Consider the following 24076-nt stretch of genomic DNA (forward strand, 5'->3'; position numbering starts at 1 on the left):
GCAGCTGCTGAGATTCTGAGATAAAACTCAAAAATGCTGCAGCTGCTGAAATTCTGAGATAAAACTCAAAAATGCTGCAGCTGCTGAAATTCTGAGATTAAATTCAAAAATGCTGCAGCTGCTGAAATTCTGAGATTAAACCTGAAAATGCTGCAGATGCTGAGATTCTGATAAAACTCAAAAATGCTGCAGCTGCTGAAATTCTGAGATAAAACTCAAAAATGCTGCAGCTGCTGAAATTCTGAGATTAAATTCAAAAATGCTGCAGCTGCTGAAATTCTGAGATTAAACCTGAAAATGCTGCTGATGCTGGAATTCTGAAATAAAAGAAATGCTGCGGATGCTGGAAATCTGAGATTAAACCTGAAAATGGTGCAGAAGCTGAAATTCTGAGATAAAAATTAAAATGCAAGACATTCTCAGCAGGTAAGACAGCTTCAGTTGAAAGCGAAAAACAGACGCAAGGTCATGAACCTCACAACATCAAGTTGCTTGGTTCAGCCGTGAGGAATGGCCATTTCCGCAGAGCACTCTCTTCGTGACCCTATGAGTAGCAGAGGGAGTAGTTGGACTCAGAGAGAAGTAGTTGGACTCAGTACCTCGACAGCCCCTCTCAGAGAGATCAAAGTATCCCCGTTGGCATTTGTCGCAGGATCGCCCTCCAATGCCAGGCCGACAGTTGCACTGCCCAGTCAGAGTTTGGCAGTAACTGTCCCGTGATCCCACACTGTGGCAGGAACAGCTGGAATAAAAGTAGAAACCGTAACTCAGAGACACCATTAGAAAGCTCAATCCAGCCAGACCACCACACTCACCCTCCACCCCACACTCTGACTGACCCAAGACCCCACGCTCCAGACTGACCCTCGACCCCAAACTCCAGACTGACCCTCGACCCCAAACTCCAGACTGAGCCTCCTCCCCACGCTCCAGACTGACCCTCAAACCCACGCACCAGACTGACCCTCGACCCCACGCTCCAGACTGACCCTCGACCCCACGCACCAGACTGACCCCCCTCCCTATGCTCCAGACTGACCCTCGGCCCCACGCTCCAGACTGACCCTCCACCCCACGCTCCAGACTGACCCTCGACCCCATGCTCCAGACTGACCCTCGACCCCCGCTCCAGACTGACCCTCCTCCCTACTCTCCAGACTGACCCTCGACCCCACGCTCCAGACTGACCCTCGACCCCACGCTCCAGACTGACCCTCGACCCCACGCACCAGACTGACCCTCGACCCAACGCTCCAGACTGACCCTCGACCCCACGCTCCAGACTGACCCCCCTCCCCACGCTCCAGACTGACCCTTGACCCCATGCTCCAGACTGACCCTCCTCCCCACGCTCCAGACTGACCCTCGACCCCACGCTCCAGACTGACCCTCGACCCACGCTCAGACTGACCCTCGACCCCACGCTCCAGACTGACCCTCGACCCCACGCTGCAGACTGACCCTCGGCCCCACGCTCCAGACTTACCCTGAACCCACGCTCCGGACTGACCCTCCTCCCCACGCTCCAGACTGACCACCCTCCCCACGCTGCAGACTGACCCTCGACCCACGCTCCAGACTGACCCTCGACCCCATGCTCCAGACTGACCCTCGACCCCACGCTCCAGACTGACCCTCGACCCCACGCACCAGACTGACCCTCGACCCAACGCTCCAGACTGACCCTCGACCCCACGCTCCAGACTGACCCTCGACCCCACGCTGCAGACTGACCCTCGACCCACGCTCCAGACTGACCCTCGACCCCACGCTCCAGACTGACCCTCGACCCCACGCACCAGACTGACCCTCGACCCCACGCTCCAGACTGACCCTCGGCCCCACGCACCAGACTGACCCTCGACCCCACGTTCCAGACTGACCCTCGACCCCACGCTCCAGACTGACCCTCGACCCCACCCTCCAGACTGACCCTCCTCCCACGTTCCAGACTGACCCCCCTCCCCACGCTCCAGACTGACCCTCGACCCCACGCTCCAGACTGAACCTCGACCCCACGCTCCAGACTGACCCTCGACCCCACGCTCCAGACTGACCCTCGACCCCACCCTCCAGACTGACCCTCGTCCCCACGCTCCAGACTTACCCTCGACCCTACGCTCCAGACTGACCCTCGACCCCACGCACCAGACTGACCCTCGACCCCACGCTCCAGACTGACCCTCGACCCCACGCACCAGACTGACCCTCGACCCCACGCTCCAGACTGACCCTCGACCCCACGCTCCAGACTGACCCTCGACCCCACGCTCCAGGCTGAACCCCCTCCCCACGCTCCAGACTGACCCTCGACCCCACGCTCCAGACTGACCCTCGACCCCACGCTCCAGACTGACCCTCAACCCCACGCTCCAGACTGACCCTCCTCCTCACGCTCCAGACTGACCCCCCAATCCACGCTCCAGACTGACCCTCGACCCACGCTCCAGACTGACCCTCGACCCCACGCTCCAGACTGACCCTCGACCCCACGCTCCAGACTGACCCTCGACCCCACGCACCAGACTGACCCTCGACCCAACGCTCCAGACTGACCCTCGACCCCACGCTCCAGACTGACCCCCCTCCCCACGCTCCAGACTGACCCTTGACCCCACGCTCCAGACTGACCTTCCTCCCCACGCTCCAGACTGACCCTCGACCCCACGCTCCAGACTGACCCTCGACCCCACGCTCCAGACTGACCCACGACCCCACGCTCCAGACTGACCCTCGACCCCACGCTGCAGACTGACCCTCGACCCCACGCTCCAGACTGACCCTCGACCCCACGCTCCAGACTGACCCTCAACCCCACGCTCCAGACTGACCCTCCTCCCCACGCTCCAGACTGACACCCCTCCCCACGCTCCAGACTGACCCTCGACCCCACGCTCCAGACTGACCCTCGACCCCACGCTCCAGACTGACCCTCGACCCCACGCTCCAGACTGACCCTCGACCCCACGCTCCAGACTGACCCTCGACCCCACGCACCAGACTGACCCTCGACCCCACGCTCCAGACTGACCCTCGGCCCCACGCACCAGACTGACCCTCGACCCCACGCTCCAGACTGACCCTCGACCCCACGCTCCAGACTGACCCTCGACCCCACACTCCAGACTGACCCTCGACCCCACACCCCAGGCTGAACCCCCTCCCCACGCTCCAGACTGACCCTCGACCCCACGCTCCAGACTGACCCTCGACCCCACGCTCCAGACTGACCCTCAACCCCACCCTCCAGACTGACCCTCCTCCCCACGCTCCAGACTGACCCCCCTCCCCACGCTCCAGACTGACCCTCGACCCCACGCTCCAGACTGAACCTCGACCCCACGCTCCAGACTGACCCTCGACCCCACGCTCCAGACTGACCCTCGACCCCACACACCAGACTGACCCTCGACCCCACGCTCCAGACTGACCCTCGACCCCACGCTCCAGACTGACCCTCGACCCCACGCACCAGACTGACCCTCGACCCCACGCTCCAGACTGACCCTCGACCCCACGCACCAGACTGACCCTCGACCCCACGCTCCAGACTGACCCTCGACCCCACGCTCCAGACTGACCCTCGACCCCACGCTCCAGGCTGAACCCCCTCCCCACGCTCCAGACTGACCCTCGACCCCACGCTCCAGACTGACCCCCCTCCCCACGCTCCAGACTGACCCTCGACCCCACGCTCCAGACTGACCCTCGACCCCACGCTCCAGACTGACCCTCGACCCCACGCTCCAGACTGACCCTCGACCCCACGCTCCAGGCTGAACCCCCTCCCCACGCTCCAGACTGACCCTCGACCCCACGCTCCAGACTGACACTCGACCCCACGCTCCAGACTGACCCTCGACGCCACGCTCCAGACTGTGAGGGTAACCTTAGTGGACAGATTTGTTTTACACTTCAGACCCACGCTCCTGATCTACGGACACCCGGTGTGGGGAGGGGCGAGGTAGGAGGAGACCTCCCCCAGGCACAGTGTGGGGAGGGGCGAGGTAGGAGGAGACCTCCCCCAGGCACAGTGTGGGGAGGGGCGGGGTAGGTGGAGGACCTCCCCCGGGCACAGTGTGGGGAGGGGCGAGGTAGGTGGAGGACCTCCCCCGGGAACCCGGTGTGGGGAGGGGCGGGGTAGGAGGAGACCTCCCCCGGGCACAGTGTGGGGAGGGGCGGGGTAGGAGGAGACCTCCCCCAGGCACAGTGTGGGGAGGGGCGGGGTAGGAGGAGACCTCCCCCAGGCACAGTGTGGGGAGGGGCGGGGTAGGAGGAGACCTCCCCCAGGCACAGTGTGGGGAGGGGTGGGGTAGGTGGAGGACCTCCCCCGGGCACCCGGTGTGGGGAGGGCCGGGGTAGGTGGAGGACCTCCCCGAGGCACAGTGTGGGGAGGCGGGGTAGGAGGAGACCTCCCCCAGGCACAGTGTGGGGAGGGGTGGGGTAGGTGGAGGACCTCCCCCGGGCACCCGGTGTGGGGAGGGGCAGGGTAGGTGGAGGACCTCCCCCGGGCACCCGGTGTGGGGAGGGGCGGGGTAGGTGGAGGACCTCCCCCGGGCACCCGGTGTGGGGAGGGGCGGGGTAGGAGGAGACCTCCCCCAGGCACAGTGTGGGGAGGGGCGGGGTAGGAGGAGACCTCCCCCAGGCACAGTGTGGGGAGGGGCGGGGTAGGAGGAGACCTCCCCCAGGCACAGTGTGGGAGGGGCGGGGTAGGAGGAGGACCTCCCCCGGACACCCGGTGTGGGGAGGGGCGGGGTAGGAGGAGACCTCCCCCGGACACCCGGTGTGGGGAGGGGCGGGGTAGGAGGAGACCTCCCCCGGACACCCGGTGTGGGGAGGGGCGGGGTAGGAGGAGACCTCCCCCGGGCACCCGGTGTGGGGAGGGGCGGGGTAGGTGGAGGACCTCCCCCGGGCACCCGGTGTGGGGAGGGGCGGGGTAGGTGGAGGACCTCCCCCGGGCACCCGGTGTGGGGAGGGGCGAGGTAGGAGGAGACCTCCCCCAGGCACAGTGTGGGGAGGGGCGGGGTAGGAGGAGGACCTCCCCCAGGCACAGTGTGGGGAGGGGCGGGGTAGGTGGAGGACCTCCCCCGGGCACAGTGTGGGGAGGGGTGGGGTAGGAGGAGGACCTCCCCCGGACACAGTGTGGGGAGGGGCGAGGTAGGAGGAGGACCTCCCCCAGGCACAGTGTGGGGAGGGGCGGGGTAGGAGGAGACCTCCCCCGGGCACAGTGTGGGGAGGGGCGGGGTAGGTGGAGGACCTCCCCCGGACACCCGGTGTGGGGAGGGGCGGGGTAGGAGGAGACCTCCCCCGGACACCCGGTGTGGGGAGGGGCGGGGTAGGAGGAGACCTCCCCCAGGCACAGTGTGGGGAGGGGCGGGGGTAGGAGGAGGACCTCCCCCAGGCACAGTGTGGGGAGGGGCGGGGTAGGAGGAGGACCTCCCCCAGGCACAGTGTGGGGAGGGGCGGGGTAGGAGGAGGACCTCCCCCAGGCAGAGTGTGGGGAGGGGCGAGGTAGGAGGAGGACCTTCCCCAGGCAGAGTGTGGGGAGGGGCGAGGAAGGAGGAGACCTCCCCCAGGCAGAGTGTGGGGAGGGGCGAGGTAGGAGGAGGACCTCCCCCAGGCACAGTGTGGGGAGGGGCGAGGTAGGAGGAGACCTCCCCCAGGCACAGTGTGGGGAGGGGCGGGGTAGGTGGAGGACCTCCCCCAGGCACAGTGTGGGGGAGGGGTGGGGTAGGAGGAGACCTCCCCCGGACACAGTGTGGGGAGGGGCGAGGTAGGAGGAGGACCTCCCCCAGGCACAGTGTGGGGAGGGGCGGGGTAGGTGGAGGACCTCCCCAGGCACAGTGTGGGGAGGGGCGAGGTAGGAGGAGGACCTCCCCCAGGCACAGTGTGGGGAGGGGCGGGGTAGGTGGAGGACCTCCCCCAGGCACAGTGTGGGGAGGGGCGAGGTAGGAGGAGGACCTCCCCCGGACACAGTGTGGGGAGGGGCGGGGTAGGTGGAGGACCTCCCCCAGGCACAGTGTGGGGAGGGGTGGGGTAGGAGGAGACCTCCCCCGGACACAGTGTGGGGAGGGGCGGGGTAGGTGGAGGACCTCCCCGAGGCACAGTGTGGGGAGGGGCGAGGTAGGAGGAGGACCTTCCCCAGGCAGAGTGTGGGGAGGGGCGAGGTAGGAGGAGACCTCCCCCAGGCACAGTGTGGGGAGGGGCGGGGTAGGAGGAGGACCTCCCCCAGGCACAGTGTGGGGAGGGGCGGGGTAGGAGGAGGACCTTCCCCAGGCAGAGTGTGGGGAGGGGCGAGGTAGGAGGAGACCTCCCCAGGCACAGTGTGGGGAGGGGCGGGGTAGGAGGAGGACCTCCCCCGGGCACCCGGTGTGGGGAGGGGCGGGGTAGGTGTTGTGGGGAGGGGCGGGGTAGGTGTTGTGGGGAGGGGCGGGGTAGGTGTTGTGGGGAGGGGCGGGGTAGGTGTTGTGGGGAGGGGCGGGGTAGGTGTTGTGGGGAGGGGCGGGGTAGGTGTTGTGGGGAGGGGCGGGGTAGGTGTTGTGGGGAGGGGCGGGGTAGGTGTTGTGGGGAGGGGCGGGGTAGGTGTTGTGGGGAGGGGCGGGGTAGGTGGATGACCTGCTCCTGAACCTGTTTCTGGGCTGGCCAAACTCGGCATCAACAGGTTCAGGCAGCGGGCAACTGAGGGTTCGTCCGACCTGACTGTCCACCCCTCTACTGTAGCGATGGAGCCCGCGGAGTCCACTGGCACGTCAGTCCTTCCGTGTCCGGTGGGCACTGTGGGCACCGACATGCCTTTCATGTGATGTTCGAAGTTTCATTTGTGATTTATCTTTTGGTTCCGTGTCCCGTGAGCTGCCCCTTCAATTAATTCCTCAGTTTGTTTCATTTTCTTTATTTTATTTGTTTTTAACCGAAAATAGGGGATGGGCTGGAGGGGGTGGGGGTCCGGGGTGGACCGGGGGGGGGGGGGGGTGGACAGGATGGTGGAGCTGATTAAAAAGGTTAACCATGCTCAGCCATGATCTGATCGGATAGCAGGAGCAGAACAAAGGGGCCGAATGGCCCCCTCGTCCTCACATTTCACCCCACCAGCCTCCGTATTCAAAGCAGAATCCTCCACCATTTCCGCCAACTCCAGCGTGATGCCACCACCAAACACATCTTCCCTTCACTCCCTCTGTCAGCATTCCGCAGAGACCGTTCCCTCCGAGACAATCTAGTCCACTCCTCCACCATACCCAGTACCTCTCCCATCACCCATGGCACCTTCCCATGCAATCGCAGAGGGTGTAACACCTGCCCCATTACCTCTTCCATGCTCAACATCCCAGGCCCAAAACACTCTTCCAGGTTAAGCAGCGTTTCACTTGCATCTCTTCCAATTTGGTCAATTGCATTCGCTGCTCCCAATGTGGTCCCCTCTATATCGGAGAGACCAAACGCAGACTGGGTGATCGCTATGCTGAGCACCTTCGGTCTGTGCGCATTCAGGACCCTGACCTTCCTGCTGCTTGCCATTTTAACACACGACCCTGCTCCCATGCCCACATGTTTGTTCTTGGCCTGCTGCAGTGTTCCAGTGAAGCTCAACGCAAACTGGAGGAACAACATCGCATCTTCCGGTTAGGCTCGCTGCAGCCTTCCAGTCTCAACATCGAATTCAGCAACTTCAGATGATCAGCTCTACCCCGCCTCGACCCATTTGTTTTCATTTCATTTTAACTGTCTCTTACCATTTCTTTCTTTCTTGTCTTTCTTAATATATATTTAACACCCCCCCCCCCCAATCTTATCCACCTTTCCTTACCCCTTCTCCCTTTGCTTCCCCCTTCTCCTCCCCCACATCTCCATCTGTCACAGTTTACCCTCTGATGTTACTTTCCCTGCTGTTTGCCCTTTCACATCTTTTGTTCTCTCTGGGGACTGCCATTCGCACTCTTTCCCCTTGGTTTCTGTGGCCATTGGCACCCGGTTTCCCTGGGTTTCTGTGGCTATGACTCATCTTTCATTCTCACTCCACAGTATAAATATTTCCCACTTTCTCTGTCTGTTAGCTTTGACCAAGAGTCATCGGACTCGAAACGTTCGCTCTTTTCTCTCCCTACAGATGAAATGAAATGAAAATCGCTTATTGTCACAAGTAGGCTTCAAATGAAGTTACTGTGAAAAGCCCCGAGATGCCCCGAGATTGGAAGAGATGCTACCAGACCTGCTGAATGGCTTCGTCCATCTCCTAATTCTAATATTCTCCAGCCAGGTTTTTCACTTCCTGTCCTGCCCAACGCCCTGACCCCTCGATTTTCCTGTCCTGTTTTGCCGCCCTCTCTTTCACCTACATGTCCATTCCCCGACGTGATGGTGATCCTCAGCACGGGAGTTGGAGGGTTGGTCCGAAGGCTGCTTGGAGGACCAAACCGGCTTCTCACCAAAGAGCGACTGACCTCCCATGACAGGCCCTTCCTGTTGGTTACCTGAGGCACCCCAGCGCGGGCTGGAGGTTGTAGAAGCCCGGCTCGCATTGGCTGCAATCCCGGCCGGTCACGTGTGGCAGGCACTCACACTGGCCACTCGCAGAGTTGCAGGTCTGAACCTCATTGATCGAACCAGCTGGATCACAGTTGCACGCTAGTGAGGAAAGGAAGACAAAGACTGATGCAGGCCCAGTGGTCAACAGCAATAAACAGAGCGGTAACATCGAATCTATAGCCATTGAAACAGGCCACTCGGCCCAACTGGTTCATGCTGTCAATGCTCCTCCCATCAGCCCCCATCGACCCACTTCATCCCTCCCAATAAACATCACGGGCGAGATTCTCCGACCCCCCGCCGGATGGAGAATCGCCGGGGGCTGGCGTGAATCCCGCCCCCGCCAGTTGCCGAAGTCTCCGGCACCGGAGATTCGGCGGGGGGCGGGAATCGCGCCGCGCCGGTTGGCGGCCCCCCCCCCCCGCGATTCTCCGGCCCGGATGGGCCGAAGTCCCGCCGCTAAAATGCTTGTCCCGCCGGCATAGATTAAACCACCTACCTTACCGGCGGGACAAGGCGGCGTGGGCGGGCTCTGGGGTCCTGGGGGGCGGCGTGGGGCTACCTGGCCCTGGGGGGGTGCCCCCACGGTGGCCTGGCCCGCGATCGGGGCCCACCGATCCGCGGGCGGGCCTGTGCCGTGGGGGCATTCTTTCCCCTTCCGCCTCCGCCACGGTCTCCACCATGGCGGAGGCGGAAGAGACGCCCTCCACTGCGCATGCGTGGGAAGCTGTCAGCGGCCACTGACGCTCCTGCGCATGCGCCGCCCGGAGATGTCATTTCCACACCAGCTGGCGGGGCACCAAAGGCCTTTTCCGCCAGCTGGCGGGGCGGAAATTCATCCGGCGCGGGCCTAGCCCCTTAAGGTTGGGGCTCGGCCCCCAAAGCTGCGGAGCATTCCGCACCTTTGGGGCGGCGCGATGCCCGACTGATTTGCGCCGTTTTGGGCGCCAGTCGGTGGACATCGCGCCGTTTCCGGAGAATTTCGCCCCACTTTCTGTTCCTTACTCCCGTGTGCGTTTATTCAGTTTCCCCTGAAATGTGTCTGTACGATTCAGTTCGAGAGGAGGAGATGGCACAGCGGTATTGTCACTGGACTAGAGATCCAGCGACCCAAAGTCTCTGGGGACCTGGGTTCAAATCCTGTCACAACAGATGGTGAAATTTGAATTGTTTTAAAATCTGGAATTAAAAGTCTAATGATGCCCATGAAGCCATGGTCGAATTTCGTAAAAAAACTATCTGATTCACTAATGTCCCTTTAGGGAAGGAAATCTGCCGTCCTTACCCGGTCTGGCCTACACGTGACTCCAGACCCACAGCGAAGTGGCTGACTCTCAAATGCCCTCAGAAATGGCCGAGCGAGACCCTCCGTCAAAGAGTAATTAGGAAGGGCTAATCAATGCTGGCCCAGCGAGCAACAGACACATCCCACAAACTAAACAAAACCCATCCCTATGATTTCCACATTCTCACCATTCTCTGGCTAACGGTGTTTCTCCTGAATTCCCAAATGGATTTCTGAGTGACAATCGAATATCTATAACCTTGACTTTTCGACTCCTCCTCAAGTGGAAATACTTTCTCAATATAATTTCGCCCCGTTCTCGGCTGCGAAGGTGTCGGAGCAAAGTGACCAGAACCATTTCAGGAGCAGGCTCCTTTAATCCACAATTGGGGCAGCACGGTAGCATTGTGGATAGCACAATTGCTTCACAGCTCCAGGGTCTCAGGTTCGATTCCCGGCTTGGGTCACTGACTGTGCGGAGTCTGCACATCCTCCCGGTGTGTGCGTGGGTTTCCTCCGGGTGCTCCGGTTTCCTCCCACAGTCCAGAGATGTGCAGGTTAGGTGGATTGGCCGTGATAAATTGCCCCTTAGTGTCCAAAATTGCCCTTAGTGTTGGGTGAGGTTCCTGGGTTATGGGGATAGGGTGGAGGTGTGGACCTTGGGTAGGGTGCTCCTCCCAAGAGCTGGTGCAGACTCGATGGGCCGAATGGCCTCCTTCTGCACTGTAAATTCTATGAACATCTATGAATCCAGAGCTGGGCCGGTTTTTGAATGGGTTGGAGAACATCTCAGACAAAGGTCGAGGTACTTAACAGAACCAGACAGTTCCCCCCACCGCCGGGGGCCGCAGAGTGGCCCCCCACCTCCCACCCCCAGGGCCGGAATGCCCCCCTCCCCCGGGGCTGTGGAGTGGCTCCCCACCCCCAACCCGAGACAAGATGGGCTCCCAGCGGATCATCTACTTTAGATCACCCGGGCAGAACAAAGAGGGGTTTCCCAGGTTGCTTTTTTCCACCCAACCGGCTTTGATTTTTCAATCCGTCTTTTTCTCGTCTCCTCCAAGAGGCTCATAGCTTTGGATGGGGAGAGTAAATACTGGGATATAGAAGTGGGTATCAGGGTCAGGCTGGCAGAGATACAGAGCGGGCATGAGCAATGCCACGGGAGGTCAGTGTGATTTCGCTGAAACATATATTTTTTTATTGTTAGGGGAGGTGGGGGCTGGGTAACTGCCGAGAGGCTGCTCTCCCCCCCCCCCCCACCCCCCCAAACTTGTAAAAGATTAACAAAAGTACCAAAACATGCTAAAAAGTGCCACATCAGCAAAGGTTCAATGATTGTTTCTCTCACACACGGTGGTTAGCACTGCTGCCTCACAGCTCCAGGGTCCCAGGTTCGATTCCTGGCTTGGGTCACTGTCTGTGCGGAGTCTGCACGTTCTCCCCGTGTCTGGGTGGGTTTCCTCCGAGTGCTCCGGTTTCCTCCCACAGTCCAAAGATGGTAAGAAGTCTGACAACACCAGGTTTAAAGTCCAACAGGTTTGTTTCGAATCACTAGCTTTCGGAGCACAGCTCCTTCCTCAGGTGAATGAAGAGGTGGGTTCCAGAAACATATATACAGACAAAGTCAAAGATGCAAGACGACACTTTGAATGCGAGTCTTTGCAGGTAATTAAGTCTTTACAGGCCCAGACAAAGTAACTGGAGAGAGGGGTAGCCCCAGGTTAAAGAGGTGTGAATTGTGTCAAGCCAGGACAGTTGGTAGGATTTCGCAGGCCAGATGGTGGGGGGTGAATGTAATGCAACATGAATCCCAGGTCCCGGTTGAGGCTGTACTCATGTGTGCGGAACTTGGTGATGAGTTTCTGCTTATTGCCAACTTATAGCCAAGTTCCGCACACATGAGTACGGCCTCAACTGCGACCTTGGACTCATGTCGCATTTTGGTGGGGTTACTGGGTTATGGGGATAGGGTGGAGGTGTGGACTTAAGTAGGGTGCTCTTTCCAAGGGCTGGTGCAGACTCAATGGGCCGAATGGCCTCCTGCTGCACTGTAAGTTCTATGATTCATGTCGCATTACATTCACCTCCCACCACCTGGCCTGGGCTTGCGAAATCCTACCAACTGTCCTGTCTTGAGACAATTCACACCTCTTTAACCTGGGATTACCCCTCTCTCCAGTTGCTCCATCTGGATCTGCAAAGACTTAATTTCCTGCAAATGCTCGCATTCAAAGTGTCGTCTTGCATCATTGACTTTGTCTATATATGTGTTTCTGGAACCCACCTCTTCATTCAGCTGAGGGAGGAGCAGCGCTCCGAAAGCTAGTGATTCGAAACAAACCTGTTGGACTCTAACCTGGCGTTATAAGACTTCTTACTGTGCTCACCCCAGTCCAACACCGGCGTCTACACATCATAGTCCAAAAATGTGCAGATTAGGTGGGGTGACGGGGATAGGGTGGGGGAAGTGGGCCTAGTGAGGGGGCTCTTTCGGAGTGTCGGTACAGGCCTGAGGGGCGCTGTGGCCTCCTCCTGCACTGGAGGGATTTCTGGGGATTGACACACAGACTGGTAACATACAGTCACTGATGTCGCCTCACAGGGATGGCGCGGCTTCGATAACCCGCTCCTGCGCTCGCGGAACATTCCAGTCCCCTCGCGCAAACCTCTCACTCACGTCGGCATTTGTCCAGCGGGTTGGCTGCCAGAGCGTTTCCATAGAAACCACCGTCACACCTGTCGCAGTAATGGCCGACAGTGCGGAACAAGCATTTCAGGCACTTCCCAGTCAGCTGATCACAGTTGCCCACGGCGTTGGGGTCGGTATTCCCGTTGCACTGGCACCGGCTACAGGGGCGGGCGGCGTGGTGAAGGCCCAATGGGTCACCAAAGAAACCATCATCACACATTTCACAGCGCTTGCCTGGAGAGAGAGGGGGGGAGAGTGAGGGGGGGGGGGGAGAGAGAGAGGGGGAGGGGGAGAGAGAGAGAGGGGGGAGAGAGAGAGAGGGGGAGGAGAAGAGAGAGAGAGGGGGGAGAGAGAGAGAGAGCGGGAGGGGAAGAGAGAGAGAGGGGAGAGAGAGAGAGGGGGGGATGGGGAGAGAGAGAGAGGGGGGGAGAGAGAGAGAGGGGGGAGAGAGAGAGGGGGAGAGAAAGGGGGGGGGAAAGAGAGAGAGGGGTGGAGAGACAGAGAGAGAGGGAGAGGGAGAGAGGGGGAGAAAGAGAGAGAGAGAGGGGGGGAGAGACAGAGGGGAGAGAGAGGAGAGAAAGAGAGAGACAGATAAAGAGAGAGAGAGACAGAGAGGGAGAGAGTGGAGAGAGAGAGAGAGAGAGAGGAGAGAGGGATAGTGGGGGGGGGGGGGGAGAGAGAGAGAGGGGGAGAGAGAGAAAGAGAGGAGGGAAAGAGAGGGAGACAGAGAGAGAGACAGAGAGAGAGAGAGGGAGAGAAAGGGAGAGGGGGAGAGGGGAAGAGAAAGAGGGGAAAAAGGGAGAAGGGGAACAGAGAGAGAGCGAGGAGGAGAGAAAGAGAGACAGAGAGAGAGACAGCGAGAGAGAGAGAGGGAGAGGGAGACAGAGAGAGAGACACAGAGAAAGAGACAGAGAGAGAGAGGGAGAGAAAGAGGGAGAGAGAGTGACAGAGAGAGACGGAGAGAGAGGGGGAGAGAAAGAGAGAGAGAGTGGGGAGGGGAAGAGAGAAAGAGAGATAGAGAAAAGATCAGAAAACTGGTCAGAACATCAGAAACATCATCAGGACACTGACCGAAGAAGGTAGCTTTTTACACGAGAATTCATTCAGAAGCTTTAGGGGTTTTACAGACAGGCAACGGGCAAAGCCCCTCGGGGGGAGGGGGGTTGCCAAATCTCCAGGAATATCCTGGAGTTTCCAGAAATTAATGTCCATGTCCAGGATGCTTTGAAAGCAGCTTCACGGAGTAAAGTCTGAATTTCCTGATGATTTTGTATGTTCTTTGGAACACAGGACCAGGAGGCGGCCGTTCTGGCATTCGTTTACACCACAGCCGACTGCAATCCTCACTCACCATTCCTTATCCGGACACTGGGGGTGGGGTTACAGGGATAGGGTGGGGGAGGGGGCCTGGGTGAAGTGCAGACTCGATGGGCCGAATGCACTGGCGGGATTGTATGGTTCTATGACTTGACTAGGTAACAGTTAGAATAATTAAAGGACAGTTGGCTTTCTACAGTGACGGAGAGATAGTGCAGTGGTAAAGTCACTGGATTAGGAACCCAAGGGCCCCAGGCTCATACTCTGGGGACATGGGTTTGAAGCACACCTCAGCAGCTGATGGAATTTAAATTCAGCTAACAAAATCTGGAACTGAAAGCTAGTCTCATGGTGTCCATGACAACCATCATCGATTGTCTTTGAAACCCATCTGGTTTAGGGGCACAGTGGTTAGCACTGCTGCCTCATGCCGCCAATGTCCTGAGTTTGATCGCGGTCACTGTCCGTGTGGGGTTTGCACATTCTCCCCGTGTTTGCGTGGGTTTCGCCCCCACAACCCAAAGATGTGCAGGGTAGGTGGATTGGCCACGCTAAATTGCCCCTTCATTTGAAAAAAATGAATCTGGTTCTCGAAAAAAAATTTTAAACCACCTGGTTCACGAATGCCCTTCAGAGAAGGAAATCTGCCGTCCTTACCCGGTCTGGCCTACATGTGACTCCAGACACACAGCAATGTGACTGACTCTGAATTGTCCCCCTCTGAAATGGGTTGGGTAACAAGAGCTTCAAATAGGGCAGCACGGTGGCGCAGTGGTTAGCACTGCAGTCTCACGGCGCCGAGGTCCCAGGTTCGATCCCGGCTCTGGGTCACTGTCCGTGTGGAGTTTGCACATTCTCCCCGTGTTTGCGTGGGTTTCGCCCCCACAACCAGGGTAGGTTAATTGGCAACATTAAAATTGCCCCTTAATTGGAAAAAAAGAATTGGGTACTCTATATTTTTTTAAAAACAGAAAAAAACCCAATAGCTTCAAAGAATTAAAAAATAAATCATGATATTTCTTTCACTGACTCGATTTCCTAACTTGCCGCTGTGGCATTTGAACCCCTGACACTCTGTAAGTTGCGAGTCCGGTTCCATAACCCTTGCACTCAATCTCGTCCCCTCCATATCTGGATGGGTTCCAGTCCTCTGATGGTCAGGAGGGTGTGGATGAGGGTGAGGGGGTGAGGGTGGGAAGGGCCCACACCATTACCCAGCCCGTTCAGCAATCCTTCGCGCCTGAGCCGCAGGGACTGCCAATAGGCTATTCAACAATGTGAGGCGTCAAGTCAGGCGAAACCTGACAACCAGGCAGTTTTCAATTGTATGTTGGGGGGTGGGGGGGGGGCTCGGAATGGGGGTTCTGGATAATTATCACCCCTCCCCCACTTTCTCAAACACAGACAACACTGGGAGAAATTGTTCTTTGTCAACCCAGGGGGCACGTTTGAGCGACCCTCGCGAATGGCTGCCGTGTGCCGCTCAGCACTCACGAGGTAACCGGAAGAAACTGTAAGGCACCCCTTCCGGATGTCAAGCCACAAGGCCGCTGTTTACCTGTCTGTCCGGATGGGCAGTCAGTGCAGATCACCTCCTTTGTGTCCTCTACCATGGCGCAGTTAGACTGACCAGGGCAGGGGCAAGACTTGCAATCATTGTACCTGCCCCGGAACGGGTTGCCATAGTAACCGCTCGCACAGTGCTCACAGGTGGGCCCGATGGTGTTGTGCACACATTGGCAAATACCTAAGGGTCAAAAGGCATCCAGTTTAACAGAAAGAAGAGACGCGGCCGACAGTCCTCGGCTCATGATCAAAACCCCAGATATCTAATGTCAGTGCGGAGAACAAACCCCCAGAAAACACGGATTCCCAACAGATTTTAAATAATCACTGATAAATCACCAATAGATATCACCGTGCAGCAGTCTGTAGGAACCGCACCCTGTCCCTCACACTCCACTTGGATGCAAATTGGTCAACCACACTTCAAACATATCGGAAGAGCAATAAAGCTGATAAATTCCTCACAGCTTCTTCCGTCATAATAATCCTAATCTTTATTATTGTCACAAGTAGGCTTACATTAACACTGCAATGAAGTTACTGGTTGCCACACTCCGGCGCCTGTTCGGGTACAGGGAGGGAGAATTCAGAATGTCCATTTAATTTTCCATAAGACCGACCCAAGCAATTAATCTCTAACTGACCAGAGGATCTGCCTGAGCCATTAACCTCTAATTGACCTGATGAAGTTCTGCGCAAGAGCAATTAAACTCCAGTTGACCCGATGATCAGCTAAGAGCCATTAACCTCTAATTGGCCTGAAGATCTCCCTCAGAACAATTAATTGCACCTGAGCAAGGCACAGGAGCGACACCCAGTGGCCTCAGAGGGATACAGCGGGTATCACAGCAGTGGGTTCATGCATTGTATATTATAAAGTATTGGAAATAGCATTTGTCCAAAATGCCGGGAGCAGCTTCTTGAAAACTCGCTTGGAAAAATGTGATTTCAGTGCAAGCAGATAATTGTTGGTCTGCCTTAAGGGTGAAGGAGCCTCCAGGGCAGAGTGTGGGAACAGGCGTTTGGGGCAAATCATGTTGAGCGAGAGGGTGTAGCGATGAGCGGGGCTGTGATCGAGCTCCAATCACAGGTGGCGAGGCAGACTCAACAAATAACAGCCCCAACCACAGCACAGACTGACCAATGAAAGCTGAGGAAATAGATTTAAAGAGGCGCGTTGCCCTCCAGCACTCCTGAGAAACATCACCCAGCCCTGGATGCTGGGCTGGACTCCCTGACCAGGAGCACTTCCCTTTGCCAGCTCCTTCCCTCCCACCCCCATTCGGTTCACAGGTAAGCTCCCATCCCCGTCCCCTTGTCACCGAGCGCTCACTCTCCAGTCAACAGCGGCTCATGGGTTTGGGGTTGAGCCACGGGAAGCACAGCGACTGGCCAAACCCCCGGGCCCACACTCCGAGAAATCACAGGCAAAGTGGCAACCAGTGCTGCCCCTTTAAGGCCCCCTGGGTAGGCCTCACAAAGGTGTTCGGTGCTCCCCAGCACTCCATCCCCATCAACAATTCTGGTTCCAGGCACTGGCCCGGAATACTTCTTTTGATGGTGAAAGCAAAAGGGCGGCACGGCAGCACAGTGGTTAGCACTGTTGCTTCTCGGCGCCAGGGCCCCGGGTTCGATTCCCGGCTTGGGTCACTGTCCGTGCGGAGTCTGCACGTCCTCCCCGTGTCTGCGTGGGTTTCCTCCGGGTGCTCCGGTTTCCTCCCACAAGTCCCGAAAGACGTGCTGTTAGGTAATTTGGACATTCTGAATTCTCCCTCAGTGTACCCAAATGTGGCGACTAGGGGCTTCTCACAGTAACTTCATTGCGGTGTTAATATAAGCCTACTTGTGACACTAATAAAGATTATTATGATTACTAGTTTGGCAGGTGGGGCAGTTCTGTCGCAGGATGCAGACATTAGGCCACACACCATTCTGGCTGGTTTGGCACGTGTTTAATGTTTATAAAACTGGCATCGCCTCAGCGGCTCCTCTGACCTCGACAGTTTAAATTTTAATAATAGCTACAATGAGAAATTTAGAGAAATAGATCTGCATAGACCGGCGCAGGTTAAAGTGGGGAAATCAGGACAAAAGGTCTTAATCTTCCTGTGGTGTCAATCACAGTCAAACTTCCGCTCCAGACCCAGTTCCGTACACTGAAACGCAGCCTTACCTTTCTCGCTCGAACCGCTGACTCAGGTCCCTACCCGAGCGAGGCCTTCAGTTGATGGAAAGAGAATCATGGGTCAGGAGGATATGCCCCTTTTTACAGCATTAGCCGCCGTAAAGCAGGTAAGTTTAAAAGTCCAGTCACGTTGAGAAGCCAGGGACAAAGTAAGTGTGTGAGGTAAGTGGGTAAGATGGGGGGGGGGGCTCGTCAGGTGATCAGCGGAGGGGTTTGATGGTCAGTGTGGGCTGTGGGGGTAGTCAGGCCTCCCATCAGGGGTGAGGTGAGTAGGTGGGGTGTGGGTGGGGGGGTCATCGGAGTTCCCTTCGGGGGGGGGGTTGGGAAGATAGTTGGGGTCTGGGGTGGTAGTTGGGGGATGGGATGTTAGCTGTGTGGGTGGGGAGGGGAGTCGGGGGTGTGTGGTCTTGCTGGTGGTCAGGGGGCTTGTCTAGGAGGGTGGGGGAGATAGTCTGAGGGGGTAGTTGGGGTGGCAAGGGATAGTTGGGGGAGGGGCAGGTTCCCATGTGCGGTCTGGGGGAAATAGAGTTACCCAGGAGTTAGGAAGAGTTTTAATTCTAAATTTTTGTGGGTAACTATTCCTGTCAGATGGTCAGAAGCATCCAAAGTTTGTGAATTAAATCTTCGATCTTCCTGGTCAATGGCCGTGCGGTCCTCCCATTGGGGGACGGGGGGCAGACCATCGTTGCCCTCCCACACCGGGGATCGCAAGTTCTGGGCCAATGTGCCTACAATCAGGGACGGCTCGACTGGGGAGAAAGAGGATTATTTGGAATGATTAGTGGGAAGATAAAAGGCTGCGATTCATGTCCATCGTAGAACCAGAGGGGGAGGAGATATGCTTTTAGTTCCACATTTTAACAACCTTTATGTGAAAACGTTTCCACATGAGACAACCCAAAGGACAAGCACAAAACTCGCTGGGCATTTACACAAAGCCTTTCAAGACCTCAGCGTGTCCCAGACCACTTTATGATTTTTTTATTTAAAAAAATATGTATTTATTAAAGTTTTTTAACACAATTTTTCTCCCTTACAAACAATAACCCCCCATCCCCCCCCCCCCGCCCCCCCCCCCCCCCCCCCCCCTCCTCGTAACAAAAAAAAAGAGAAATCGCGCAGAGCAAGGTATATACATGGCAAAATGATATATTTACACAGCTTTGTACACTGGCCCTCACCCGTACGTGCCAGTTTCCCCAACTCTTCATGTTATCTCTTGCTCATCCACCCTCCCAGGCAGTCCCCCCTTCCCCGCGCCCCCCCCCCCCTCTCCCAGGACGTCCCCCCCCAAGGTTGCTGCTGCTGCTGACCGACCTTCCTCTAACGCTCCGCGAGATAGTCTAGGAACGGTTGCCACCGCCTGTAGAACCCCTGCGCAGACCCTCACAAGGCAAACTTAATCCTCTCCAACTTTATGCTCCCTGAACACCTTCCACATCTGTCCTCTACCCCAAAGAACCTACTCAACCTCGCCCCCGTCAAGTGCGCTGTGTGAACCACCTTAAATTGTATCAGGCTGAGCCTGGCACACAAGGAGGAATTAACCCTACCCAGGGCATCAGCCCACAGCCCTTCCTCGATCTCCTCCCCCAGCTCCTCCTCCCATTTACCCTTCAACTCTTCTACCAGCGCTTCCCCCTCTTCTTTCATCTCTTGGTGTATTTCCGACACCTTGCCCTCCCCGACCCATACACCCGAGATCACCCTATCTTGAACTTCTTGTGCCGGGAGCAACGGGAATTCCCTCACCTGTCGCCTCACAAAAGCCCTCACCTGCATATATCGAAAGGCATTTCCCGGGGGTAACTTGAATTCTCCTCCAGTGCCAATAGGCTCGCAAACGTCTCGTCGATGAACAGGTCCCCCATTCTTCCAATCCCCGCCCGATGCCAGCTCTGGAACCCCCCGTCCATCTTCCCCGGGACAAATCGGTGGTTACCCCTGATCGGGGACTACACCGATGCTCCCATTGCACCCCGGTGCTGTCTCCACTGGCCCCAGATCCTTAGCATTGCCGCCACCACCGGGCTCGTGGTATACTTTGTTGGCGAGAGCGGCAGCAGTGCCGTTACTAACGCCCCCAGGCTCGTTCCTTTACAGGACGCCATCTCCATCCTCTTCCATGCCGCCCCCCCTCCCTCCATAACCCACTTGCGGATCATCGCCACATTTGCTGCCCAGTAGTAGCTCCCCAGGTTTGGCAGCGCCAACCCTCCTCGGTTCCTACTGCGTTCCAGGAACCCTCTCCTTACTCTCGGGGTCTTATTCGCCCACACAAACCCCATAATACTCCTGCCTACCCTCTTAAAAAAGGCCTTAGTGATCACGATGGGAAGGCACTGAAACACAAACAGAAACCTCGGAAGGACCACCATTTTGACCGACTGCACTCTACCCACCAGCGAGAGCTTTTGAAATCCTCCTCCATTTGCTCCACCAACCTCTTCAGATTCAGTTTATGTAGGGCCCCCCAACTCCTGGCTATCTGGATCCCCAGATACCAAAAGCTCCCCTCCGCCCTCCTCAGCGATAGGTCCCCTATCTCTCTTTCTTGGTCCCCCGCCTGTAATACAAAGAGCTCACTCTTCCCTACATTGAGCTTATAGCCCGAAAACTCCCCAAACTCCCTTAGAGTCTGCATGACCTCCACCATCCCCTCCATTGGATCCGCCACGTACAGCAGCAGGTCATCCGCATATAGCGACACCCGATGCTCTTCTCCCCCTCGGACCACCCCCTCCATTTATTAGACTCCCTCAATGACATGGCCAATGGTCGATCGCCAATGCGAACAACAGGGGGGACAGGGGGCACCCCTGCCTCGTCCCTCGGTACAGTCGAAAGTACTCCGACCTCCGCCGGTTCGTCACTACACTCGCCATCGGGGCTCTGTAAAGGAGCTTAACCCAACTGATAAACTCTCCCCCGAACCCAAACCTGCGCAGCACCTCCCAGAGGTACTCCCACTCTACTCGGTCAAAGGCCTTCTCCGCGTCCATAGCTGCCACTATCTCCGCCTCTCCCTCCTCCGATGGCATCATCATCACGTTTAAAAGCTGCCGCACGTTAGTGTTTAATTGCCTGCCCTTTACGAATCCCGTCTGGTCTTCATGGATCACCCCCGGGACACAGTCCTCGATCCTCGTGGCCAGCACTTTTGCCAGCAACTTTGCATCCACATTGAGGAGCGAGATCGGCCTGTACGACCCACATTGCAGTGGGCCCTTGTCCCGCTTTAGGATCAAAGAAATTGTCGCTTCCGACATTGTCGGGGGCAGGGTCCCCTCCTCTCTTGCCTCATTAAAGGTCCTCACCAGTAGCGGGGCCAACAGGTCTACGTACTTCCTGTAGAACTCCACCGGGAATCCGTCCGGTCCCGGGGCCTTCCCGGCCTGCATATTCCCCAAACCCTTGCTCAGCTCCTCCAACCCAATTGGTGCCCCCAAACCAGCCACGTCTTGCTCCTCCACCCTCGGGAATCTCAGTTGATCTAGGAATCGTCTCATCCCCTCTTCCCCCGCTGGGGGCTGGGATCTGTACAGCTCTTCTTAAGAGGCCTTAAATACCGCGTTTATTTTCGTCGCACTCCGAACCGTGGCTCCCCTTCCATCTTTGACTCCCCCTATTTCCCTCGCTGCCATCCTCTTACGGAGTTGGTGTGCCAGCATCCGACTAGCCTTTTCCCCATGCTCGTAGGTCGCCCCCTGCGCTTTCCTCCACTGTGCCTCTGCCTTCCCTGTGGTCAACAGGTCAAACTCCGTCTGGAGCCGTCGTCTTTCCCCAAGTAATCTTTCCTCCGGGGCCTCTGCGTATCTCCTGTCCACTCTCAAAATCTCCCCCACTAACCTCTTCCTTTCCATACCCTCTGTCTTCTCCCTATGAGCCCTAATGGAGATTAGCTCTCCCCTGATCACCGCCTTCAACGCCTCCCATACCACCCCCACCCGCACCTCCCCGTTGTCGTCGGCCTCCAAGTACACCCCCCCGCTGACTAGCCATCTCCTTTTTCTGGGCCAGTTCCGTGTCCACGCCTCCCTCACCCTCCAGTCCCCCAGATGGGGGACCCCCGTCCCGACCACCTCTTCTGTGTCCCATTCCCTTTCGGCCAGTGTAGCAGCAACCCTTTTTCCCCCCCTTCCCCCCCTCCCCTCCCCCCCGCTAGACCCCTGTCTAGCTTTTTTGCTCCCCCCATGTCACTCCCGTAAGTCAGCTGACGCCTGCTGACCCCGGCTTCCCCCGCCGTCCCATTGACCTCCCCGCGTGGGAGTCTCCCAATCAATATGCATTCCTTCGTTCCCCTTCCCGCCTTTCTTCCGGGTAAAAACCCCGCGCTTTCCAAAGCCCGCTCCGCCCCCTCTGGCGCAGCTCCTGTCGCGGCCTTGTCTCTCTCCCCCAGCCCATGTAACATTTCCTGCGCGTGATTGACCCCCTATATACAACAACCATCACACATCAAACCCCAAAACATCCCCCCCACCCTCACAAACCCTCAGTTAGAGTCCAACTTTTCGGCTTGTACAAAGGTCCACGCCTCTTCAGGCGTTTCGAAGTAATAGTGTTGACCCTTGTATGTGACCCACAGTCGCGCTGGCTGCAGCATTCCGAATTTCACTTCTTTCCGGTACAACGCCGCTTTGGCCCGGTTGAAACCCGCTCTCCGCTTTGCGACCTCCGTGCTCCAGTCCAGGTATATTCGGATCTCTGCATTGTCCCACTTACTGCTCCGCTCCTTCTTGGCCCATCTCAGGACCCTCTCGCTGTCTGTGAACCGGTGAAACCTCACCACCATCGCCCTTGGCGGCTCATTTGCCTGGGGCTTCCTCGCCAGCACCCGATGTGCTCCGTCCAACTCCAGCGGCCTCGAAGGGGCCTTCGTGCCCATCATCGCCTCGAGCATCATGCTCGCGTATGCCCCAGCATCGGCCCCCTCCACTCCCTCAGGGAGACCCAGGATCCGCAGATTCTTTCTCCTCGGCCTGTTCTCCAGGTCTTTGAGTCTTCCCGACCACCTCTTGTGTAGCGCCTCGTTCTGCTCCACTCTCACCGCCAGGCCCACAAGCTCGTCCTCGTTCTGACTGACTCTTTTCTGTACCTCCTGGATCTTAACTTCTGGGTGATCCCGAGTCCTTCAATTGCCGAAAGCATAGGCGCCAACATCTCCTTGCGCATCTCCTCGCGCTGCTGCTCGAAGCAGCGCTTGATGAACTCCTGCAGCTCCCCTTTGTCCCTGGCCGCCGCCATTTTGTTTTCTTTCCCTCGCTTCTCCCGTTGCTCCAGTGCCGCTCCTTTGGCCGTTGCACTTCTGGTCCGTTCATAGAAGTTGGAGGGGGACCTCTCTCTTCCCTTCCCCACGGGCTGCGTCAAAAAAAAAGTTCCGTTGGGGCTCCTCTCGCGAGCCCGAAAGTCCGTGGTAGCGGGAGCTGCCGAATCGTGCGGCTTAGCTCCGCATAGCCGCAACCGGAAGTCCCACTTTATGATTATTGAAAGTCCTTTGACTGAAGTGCGCTCCCTGCTGTAATGTGGGAGGCAGGGCAGCTAATTTGAGCACAGCAAGATCCCGCAAACAGTAATCAGCAATTTGTCTGACCATCTGGGGTTTTTTTTGTTTGAAGTGACGTTGATCGAAGGATGAATATCAGCCCAGGACACCAGGGAGAACATCGCCGGCACTTCGACGGAATCGTTCCCTGGGATCTTTCACACCCACCTGAGAGAGCAGACGGTCTCTTGGATTAACGTCCCATCCAAACGATGGTACCACCCACAGTGCAGTACTCCCTCAGCACCGTGCCGGGACGGTCAGCTGTTCAAGTCCTAATAGCTCAAGTTAAATGTTACGATAGGAACAAGGAAAAAAATCAATGGGGTCGGAGTTGACAACCCCAGTGGACGATGGGCTGAGGTACCTTCTCTCCCTCCATTTCTGAGGTCCCAAGAGACATAGAACATAGAACATTGCAGCGCAGTACAGGCCCTTCGGCCCTCGATGTTGCACCGACCTGTGAAACCACTCTAAAGCCCATCGAACACTATTCCCTTATCGTCCATATGTCTATCCAATGACCATTTGAATGTCCTTAGTGTTGGCGAGTCCACTACTGTTGCAGGCAGGGCATTCCACGCCCTTACTACTCTCTGAGTAAAGAACCTACCTCTGACATCTGTCCTGTATCTATCTCCCCTCAATTTAAAGCTATGTCCCCTCGTGCTAGACATCACCATCCGAGGAAAAAGGCTCTCACTGTCCACCCTATCTAATCCTCTGATCATCTTGTATGCCTCAATTAAGTCACCTCTTAACCTTCTTCTCTCTAACGAAAACAGCCTCAAGTCCCTCAGCCTTTCCTCATAAGATCTTCCCTCCATACCAGGCAACATTCTGGTAAATCTCCTATGCACCCTTTCCAATGCTTCCACATCCTTCCTATAATGCGGCGACCAGAATTGCACGCAATACTCCAAATGCGGCCGTACCAGAGTTTTGTACAGCTGCAACATGACC

At 57.3% G+C, this 24076-nt stretch overlaps 1 protein-coding gene across 1 annotated transcript in view; it reads right to left on the minus strand.

The window, feature by feature from the left end:
- The window catches only part of LOC140398869 (laminin subunit gamma-3-like), a 181101-nt gene that overhangs the window by 41625 nt on the left and 115400 nt on the right, over positions 1-24076 (minus strand). Inside the window, exons 13-16 of the mRNA XM_072487812.1 lie at positions 15379-15567; positions 12492-12737; positions 8472-8625; positions 544-742 (exon numbers count right to left, since the gene is read on the minus strand). Coding sequence (XP_072343913.1) covers positions 544-742; positions 8472-8625; positions 12492-12737; positions 15379-15567 — 788 coding nt within the window. The remainder of the gene's footprint in view (positions 1-543; positions 743-8471; positions 8626-12491; positions 12738-15378; positions 15568-24076) is intronic.

Source organism: Scyliorhinus torazame, chromosome 22, assembly GCF_047496885.1.
Source record: "Scyliorhinus torazame isolate Kashiwa2021f chromosome 22, sScyTor2.1, whole genome shotgun sequence".
Classification (NCBI taxonomy): Eukaryota; Metazoa; Chordata; class Chondrichthyes; order Carcharhiniformes; family Scyliorhinidae; genus Scyliorhinus; species Scyliorhinus torazame.